We start from the raw sequence: 9,389 nt of genomic DNA on the forward strand, positions 1-9,389 counted from the left end.
GGACTCCTAAAATCACAAAGCAAGCAGCATTTGAGCATTGAGCAACCATAATCAAGCATATCCTATTCAGGACATCATATCACTGACTAATCAGTACTAGCATGTAGTTCAATAAGCTCATACAGTAGGCATACAAGGCACCTTTTCTAGATCCTTAGCCCTAATCTACCATGCAGTTCACATATTCACAATTGACAATTCATATCATACCATAAACGTGTATGGGTAATTTATGAGAACTTATTTAAGCTCGGCTGATTGTATGCACCACACCCTTTTCTCTTTTCAAAATGCTTTTTATAAAAATGGTTTTCTTTTGAAACTTTTCATACCAAGTCCTCAGTTTGAGTTTAGACACACCCGGGAGTGTGCCTGAATCCCTCAAACCAAGGCTTTGATACCAACTTAACACATCCCAAAAATCATGACCAAAAATTTTCATTTTTAAATCATAAATAAGACCATAGTTATCAAAATCATCTCATCGAAAAATAAGTAATAGCATCTCATATCAAAACATCTGTCAAATATGTTAGAGTAAACATCTTAGGCTAAACATCATGGTGTGTGCAATGCAGTCATCCCGAGCTCTTCCCTTTACTACCGAAAGTACCTGAATCCAAAACTGTAAACTGTAAGCATGAAGCTTAGTGAATTTCCCCCAAACTACCACATACCATACACATAATCATGCTACTAGGAGGTACGGGCCCCACCCACACTCGGTTAAATAGGATATATGGGCCTCGCCCACACTCCGCTAACTATGAGATACAGGCCTCTCCCACACTAAACAATCTATAAGATACGAACCTCGCCCACACTAAGCTATCTATGAGATACGGGCCTCGCCCACACTCAACTAATAATAAGATACAGGCCTCTCCCACACTCAACTAATAATGAGATACGTGCCTTGCACACACTCAACTAACTAAGCACACATACAAGTATGACACAAACAACAACTATAACCAAAATCTGCCAATCCATTCCATATTCATACTCAAGCAATGTTAAGATACGAGCCCTACCCACACTTAGCTACTAATTAGCACACATAACATATATGGGTCAGAATTGGTGCCTTCGACCTGTTCAATCCAAAAGGAAACTCACCTTAAATAGCTGAAATGTCTCTATCCCAGAATCAGCTCTACACGCTCCTCGAATCAAAACAACCCCTTAGATACCATTCTTACTCATACCCCTTTAGGGTCAACTATGGTCAAAGTCAAGTCAATGTCAACGCTCTAAGTTGACTCAACTTGTCGAGTTTACCATTCAACTTGTCGAGTTACCATAAATCACAGTATCGTGAAATTGCGATCTAACTCGTTGAGTTTTACTCCAACTCACTGAGTTCCTACTTCTCAACCAGGAGTTTCGCAGTTCAACTTGTAGAGTTCCCTTATGGACTCGTCGAGTTTCTTCAACAGAATCGGGAACATTCCAAACCAAGTCGCCGAGTTCCCTTATGGACTCATCAAGTTTATCAGTCTGTCAACCCTTCTAATTGCATTAAGCCCTTATTCTTCAAATCCAAGTCTCATATTCCAGATCTAGACTGAAAATTCCCTTAGAAGGGTAAAGTTTCCAACTTTACCCATCAATACCCTTCCTAATGAGATTAAGCTCAAACCCTAACCCAAAAGGCCAAAGTCTTCATCCAAAGACCACCAAACTACAAGATAGACCATGAGGTTATAGATCTGGACTTTAGGGACTAAATAATCACGTAAAGTCTTAAACTTTATCCACATGCATGGCCCTAGAAGCTTCAAAAGACCAACATGATGGTCTAAAGGTTGCATGGGACTTCCATAGCCATAAAGTTGGCACCTTTATGCCATGAAAACCCCTTAAGGCCCTAGATCTGAAGTGCTCTCTACTTGGGACGTCCCAATCCCAAGAATCATATCATTCGGACCAAAATAAGAAAGGAACTTCAAAAATGGAGATCTAAATGACCATAAAGCAAGGTTTAAGCTTTATACCAGCAAAATGTCGTGGTTGAAGCAAGGGTTATGGATCTACAAACTCCTTCTTAGGTCTCTAAGCTCTTCCTTCTTCCAATAGCTTCAAATACACACCAAAACACTCAAAAATAGCTCACAAACACTCAAATGGCTTTAGGGTTTTCAAGATTTAGTGTTTGGGACTTGGAGGCTGGAAATAAGGCCAACATGAAAGGTTTAAGACGTTTAAATAAGGTGCAAACCCCGGAAATTAGGGTTTCATCCCTGTCGGCCTACGCGTCGAGTTGAGGCCTCCCAACTCATCGAGTAGGTTACTTAAATTACGCGGACCTTATGATCTTTACTCGATGAGTTTTGGGCTCCCAACTCGTCGAGTTGCTCTATAAAATGGAATAAATGTAAGTTAAATACGTACTAGGAACTAGGCGTTATGAATACCTCTTATTCTAGAGGTTGGATGCCTACAACTTAGTTGTTGTCATATCCATTTTTGTTTTCATTTTAGCATTGTTCTTTTCTCCATTTGCATCCAAACATTCCTAGATTTAACCAATTAGTGTTTATGGATAAAATAAGTCTTAATATCAATATTTGAATTAAACTCATTTATATCTCAAAATTGACTTAATGATTTAAGCACTTAATGTCAGTAGAGTTCATTTCAAGGCAAACTCAAATGACATCAACTAACAACTATTATGTCTTAAGCTTTTAATGACTTAATGCAAGTCTATAAATTACTTTCATATATTCATAGGATCATGACTTGTTCATCGTCTATTCAAATCATAAATCATGATGTTTTAGGGACTTGGCAACTAAGCTCCGTCATCCGCTTATCCTCTCAAATGATCCCCTAGTTAACCTAGAAGCTTGGTCAACACTCTTATGATTCAAACTAACCCTTTCTATATAAAATTCTTCTCACTTTAGTCCTTAAGTCAAGTTGAGACTAATTGTCACAATTTTGGATAATTGATGTTTTAGCCCTTACTTATTTATTTTTAGATTAATGTCCAAATTATCAAAATTCATAATTATTCTTTATATTTCTAACTAATTACTCATTTAATAATTATAAAATTATTTTATATATTTATTTATTTCATCTATTTATCCTCTTTTATTTTTATTAATTAATTATGTTATTAGTATTATAATTTTATTTAACTAAATAACCTAAATTATTTAGGCCCCAAATTAGGATGTTACACATACCAAACCCTACATTTTACCGATAAAGCATAATGTTGATCAAGGAAAAGGCAGGCTTTTAATAAAGATGTGCAGTTCAGACGTCAGAGTTTGAATTCAGGACAATATATACTCCAACATTAGCCAAAATAATACTTTACCCCTGAAACACTAATCGGCTTTGAAATTAATAACTTTTCACACTTCAATCGGATGCAAATACGTACAGTTTACATAGCACAAATATTTAATGAGACAAATTACATCAATCTATCAATTAACTAAAGCTTGCATATAAAAGTTGGTTCCAAGTATCAGGTAGCCCGGGTACACACCAGTGACTACAATCTGTGCCTGAGCCACCACCATAAGATGAGGGATGTGCATCTTTTCTCAATTGGGATAAGGTTGTGATATCAAGCAAGTAAACTGGTTTCTTTACACTCCCAAGAACTTTGTTCAAAACACCTTGAGCTTCAGGTAATCCAGCTGGATATGTTGATCCTTGTAGTGGTTGTAGTTCTCCACGACAATTCTTTGATGATGATCCCCACTCTCTTCCCCTGATTTTGAAAAGAAAATTAAAAATAAATAGACTATCGTTTCTAAAAGACACACATTTTCACATATTCCTTTCCTGATGCTACAAGTTATAAACTTTTTAAGAATATTCTGGCTTATTGTTGGGTGAAGCACTTACTGGTAATGTGAAGGAGAGATCCCTTGAAAGAATACTTTGGTTTTTGATGGATTGACATTGAGATCAACCCATCTTCCCCATGTTGTCATGCCCTTATAATATGCCTCTAGTCGATCCATATCTTTTGATACTTTTGATCCGGATTGCACATAATCCCATCTGTCCAAATAGCACATAACATTAACATGCGAGATCATCATACTATTAGTATTATATATATAAATGTTATTAATGCGATTCATACGGTTGTATGTGTCCCTTGTGTGTCCACCAATGCCATGAATTGAAAATTAGCACATCCATTCCTTTCCATGCATCACCACCTTGAATAGAATCCAATTTGAGTACACGCCCAATGCTTTCTTTTACAATATCGACCAAATATGTAGAGCGATATAAATATATTGTTACTCCATAACCCTGCAGATTTATTCATTAATTGTTAAACACATGAAACACTTCAGAATTTCTTCATTTTCATCTATATTGTACGGGGTAGTAGTAGTAGCTAGTATTAAATTTGAGATTCATAGATGAAATTCGACCTCAATATCTCTAGATTATTATGAAATTATATCAATTTTTTGTTACAAAAAAGAAACGTGACGCCACATGTCTTTTTAACCACAAAAAATAAAAACAACCAAAACAAAGGTTGCTATTTCCAACATAAAAGGGTTGAGAAGGAGAAACACTTTTTTGCAATCATTTAGTAACTACTTTCCAGAATGAGAACGCACTTGTGAACCTTGTTGTCTGTTTTCTTTTGTCTTCATCATATACCTTATCTTTTAAAAATACTTGTTTAAATATTTGTATATATGAAAAGACTATGAATTGATATTTTAAGTAAATCTATGGATGTAAAGATTGTGCTTGCTAGTCTCACTACTGAATATGTTAGGTGTATTTTATTTATTTAATATGCCATTTCTAAAGCATTTTCGTATTCATCTCCTTTATGCTTGTGTCCTTTCTTAGCTGACCTTTTCTGCCGACAACTTGGTAATAGAAACAAAGACATGGCAGTAGGTAGAAGGTCTAGCTATCAAAGACTTACATCCACAGAAATTAACAAACATGTTTGCTCGGCTATTTCATATTCTAGCTTCTCAATCAGGACAATATTAATGTGGATGTACTTATCTGAGTATAATACATATTTATTTACATGGCAAGAAAATAATATATAATGAATTTTTTTAAATCAGGAAAACTAATCTGCAAAGAGATATGTAAAATAAATGACTGAATAGTGACAAAACGTTTTACTCTAGCTACTGTTGTATTTCGTAATCTGGAGTCGACTAATCATGTCATATGCATATCAATTATTTAATTTAAATTTTGCTGTCATCTAACACTGGCTTATATAACCACAACTGACACAAGAAGATGGTTCTTTTTACAGTTTTTATAGTTCCAGTTTCCGACATTAAATCAATAGATGGTGGTAAAAAAAACTCCTTTTGGGAGTTTTTATTACTTGGTTTTTTATGAATTGGTGTAATCAATCAACTTTAATACGTATGTATCGTTACTTAATTTATGATGTTGAGTTTTTTTTTTTTTTTTTTTAAATATAAATATATGTTGTTAATAATATTTTTTTTAAGAATAATTAATTATTCAAATTTGGCGGCATTTCTTAAAAAAAAGGGGCCACGTACATATTAAAACGTCCGTATAGTTGCAAATATGATGTACGTGCTTGAAAAAAATTATATATTTTACGTATTTCTAACCCATTAATATTTATTTTGACATATAAAAAAAAATATGATATATTTTGTTTTCAAAGTTAGTATGCTACATACGCTATATAAACAAAATGGTTTTGAGTATTAAAAATGGAATTTTGATATACTAATTTATTGAATTTCAAGTACAATCTAGGAGATCTAATATTAATTTATCATTACAAATGAACTAATTAAAACTTATATTATTTATTTATTTATTTATTAGTTATGTTTTCATTACTATTTTGACTATATAATGTACCTATTATTTTGTTTTATAAATTATTTTTTTTTCAAAAAGTCATTTTTTGAATCATAATTTAGAAAATTTTAGTTTTATAAACTAGGAAATTTTGAATTATAATGTTTCCGGTCAGTTTTTCATGTTACAAACAAAAAATTCTTATGTGTTATAAACTAGCTAGGAAATATTGCCAACCAATTATTTGAGTTAACGCAAGTTTAATCACAATGACTAATTAAAAAGAAAAAATGGATATTAATGATTTAATTAAAAGAAAATAAATATGTTGCATCATAAAATGAATTTAAATAATATGAATAAATATTTTAATAAATACAAAAAGAAAAATACTAATTATATAAACTAATTTAAAAAAGAGCTCAAAAAAAAACTTAATCATTATCAAGTTGACAAGAAAGAAGTGACATTGAGGTTTATTTAATAAAATTGAGGGTTTATAACTTTGATACATCGTCTTCATAGTACAATATGTGAATTGACTAGAGGGCAATATATAAGGGCTTACCTGAAAAGTAAGGGATGTAATTGAGTCTTTGTGCAGAAAAGAATACTTGGATTTGGGCGCAGATCCATGAAGCAAACAAGCCATGGACTCCCACATATTTTCACTCAATGAGTCACCAACAAACATCACCTTCTTCCCTCTCCATTTGTTCAGCAAATCCAACCCATTGAACCTATATAAATTTCACATGTATTAGAAATTCAAACCCCATGAATTTCAAGTGTTGCCATTATTGCGTAGGTAATAGAAATAATAATAATAACTAGACATGGAAAAAAAATTCTTATCCTCTATTGTATATTGGTCAGAAAAATACATTTACTTTGGAATTTATATATTTGCATGATACCAAACACTAGAATCCTAATCAAACAAAAAAGGAAAGTAATTTATTTAATTGACCAATAATATACTTCAGTTACAAAGTAACCATCAATCATATGTGAAAATATATATTATAAGAACGAATAAACGATCATGTTGACAGGAGATTAATAGCGTCAATTTATTAAAGGTGTATAAGTTAATTAAACTAAAAGTGAGAATCATATCATTTCATCATTAAAGAATCAACATTGGTCCAATGATTCCGTATTTTTTATTATATATATATTAGCATAAAGTATTTTTGTTTTTCTAATCAAGCACTAAACATGATTATTTACCCATGTTAAAACATTTCAGTTTTCATGAGGGTGAAGTAATTAAGTTCCACATCTTTGTACTTTGTAGTGAACTCATTTACAGCACTACGAAGAAATTAAACCGAACTGTTTCCATATGGAAACTTGACATAGACAGGCATGGAATTTAATTCTCTATGCTGAATTGTTCCTTTGCACGACATAAATGATTCCAGTCACACCCCTTCTCTTTAAAAGACTACAACGACATTTTTTTTTTCAGAAAGATCCCAAATACCATAAATTTCTACATTAGCTACTTTATCTAGCCAATAGGAGAGAAGGAGAGAGGTGGAGGATATATGTACCTGGGCAGTTTACAGGAGTCTGGTTGCCAAGCATACTTGAGATACTGGGTGTCTGAGCGACCATGTTTAAGACAATCGAACTCAGAGTCAATGAAGGGACAGCTTGAAGCTGCATAGAGTGGGTATGAATTATCAACTACCCATTTTCCTCTGAAGATATCACACCCCAATAACTCTCTCCCCCTTAATGTAGTACTACTGGTATTATAGGATGAAGACAAAGATACTTGTGTTTTAGCCAACGTTACAACAAGAAAAAGCTGCAATTGTAGAAGAAAGATTGCACAAGTCAACAAAAGGCGCCTCCTATGGTAACCAAAATCCATATCTTTATTGGATTTTGGTGAAGAGAGCGCACTGGAGAACTATGCTCAATCAATAATTATGTGCGAAAGGCTGTCTTCTGTGTCCCTTGGTCTCTCATGCCTTTACCCCATTCATCATTGTATATATAGAGAACATACATCCGCATGCACATATATGTGTATGTAGAGAGAGAATTTTCATTACTACACGTATATATTAAGTAATATTACAGCTTAGCCCAAACTTGTTGTTTCTTTCAATATGTAAATATCAATCATAACATAACTTTATTTGCAGTTGAGTTAATTTTTAAAATTGCAAAAACAGGTTACTGTTTCAAAATTTTCGGAAAGTGATGTATATTGTACATGGAAAATGGCAGATTGAAAGGGATGTATGGGAAGGTTGAGAATTGAATTGTCATATGAAATGAAAATATTGAAAATATTGTCATATGGCAGATTGAAGTTCAACTTAACTTTTTTTTGGAGCTACAGGAAATGAAAATATAGTTTATATACAAGAGAAGAAAGTCGTTGGAGAGAAATATATGTTTTTATTGAAAAACAACTACAAACGGAAAAAAAAATATAAAAAATTATTAAACTAAAATATATTAAGAAAGTATGAAATGTACAAACCCAAAATCCTACAACCTATTGAGTACACTATTTTCTCTTATTCCTTGTCCTATTCACTAAGTTGACTTACAAAGGCACATTTACAAATATGATCACTAGTTATTGGAATGTTGATGGAAATGACCAACTTTTTGGTTGATTATCGAAATGATCACCGAGTAAGGAACATGTTGTTCTAGACTACAATTAAAACAATCCGGATGGTATGGGAGTTGATATGATGCGACTTAAATTTGGTCGGAATCTGACATTCCAAACTTATTTTTTTAGAAAATGCATTTTGGATGTAACTACTGACATGGATTAGACAGAAATAGATCGATCTGATATTCCGAACACACATTTTGGACTGGGTAGGGGTTATACGTACATATTTTATCACCACGGATATAGATTATCTACAACTAAAAATAAGTTCATCAAGATGAAATCATAAAAAAAGTTTTGTCATTCTCAACTTTTACTGTTACAATCTTGAAAACACCAATCTCGTAATAGTTACCCATATCAAGAACGATGACAGTGACCGGTTTAAGTTTTCCTTTCTCATTGTAGGTTGTGTGGTAAGATCCAACTTTAGCAAAACACTAGTTTGTTTGTAATTGCCGATTCATTAATATAATTATGATTGATCTGATGGGTTTTAGCCATAAGAACTTTCCTATGTGCGCATGCAAAACCCTAATGCTTGGATCTAGGCTTTCTAATTAAACATGCTTTGAATCCAAGACTTCTAATGACTAATTAGGTATAAGAACAATACAAAATCAGATCTAGAATCATACCTTTGAATCTCTTGTTTGATCTTGTTGTCTTGGAGCTCTAGAGTCACAATTGTAACTCCTCTAATGGCTTACAAACACCAAATAGCAAGGAGGATGATTTGAGAGAGAGGAGAGGGGAGGAAATTCGGCCAAGGATTCTTTATTCTTAATGAAGTGTCAATTTCCCTTTGCCATAGGGTCTATTTATACTTGTAGACTCCTTAAGGGTTACAACTTAAACCCTAGTTGGATAATCTTCTCTTAAAGCAATCCATATCCTTTCCTTAGATATCCTTAGACAA

At 33.0% G+C, this 9,389-nt stretch overlaps 1 protein-coding gene across 1 annotated transcript; it reads right to left on the reverse strand.

The window, feature by feature from the left end:
• Window positions 1-3,353: 3,353 nt before the first annotated feature.
• Window positions 3,354-7,906, reverse strand: LOC111892039 (protein trichome birefringence-like 38). Its single transcript, XM_023888100.3, has 5 exons — window positions 7,377-7,906; window positions 6,386-6,557; window positions 4,118-4,293; window positions 3,874-4,032; window positions 3,354-3,736 (listed from the first exon to the last, which is right to left on the reverse strand). The coding sequence occupies exons 1-5, from the start codon at window positions 7,700-7,702 to the stop codon at window positions 3,451-3,453; spliced, it is 1,119 nt and encodes a 372-aa protein (XP_023743868.1). The 5' UTR covers window positions 7,703-7,906; the 3' UTR covers window positions 3,354-3,450.
• Between the last annotated feature and the right edge of the window lie 1,483 nt (window positions 7,907-9,389).

Source organism: Lactuca sativa, chromosome 7 (assembly GCF_002870075.4).
Source record: "Lactuca sativa cultivar Salinas chromosome 7, Lsat_Salinas_v11, whole genome shotgun sequence".
NCBI lineage: Eukaryota > Viridiplantae > Streptophyta > Magnoliopsida > Asterales > Asteraceae > Lactuca > Lactuca sativa.

Excerpts from the sequence above, each read along its gene's own strand:
- LOC111892039 (XM_023888100.3), bottom strand. The coding sequence starts at position 7,702 with ATGGATTTTGGTTACCATAGGAGGCGCCTTTTGTTGACTTGTGCAATC. Across the intron at positions 4,033-4,117 it reads CACAAGGGACACATACAACC|ATGGGATTATGTGCAATCCG; the intron begins GTATGAATCGCA and ends CTATTTGGACAG. Across the intron at positions 3,737-3,873 it reads ATCTCTCCTTCACATTACCA|GGGAAGAGAGTGGGGATCAT; the intron begins GTAAGTGCTTCA and ends TTTCAAAATCAG.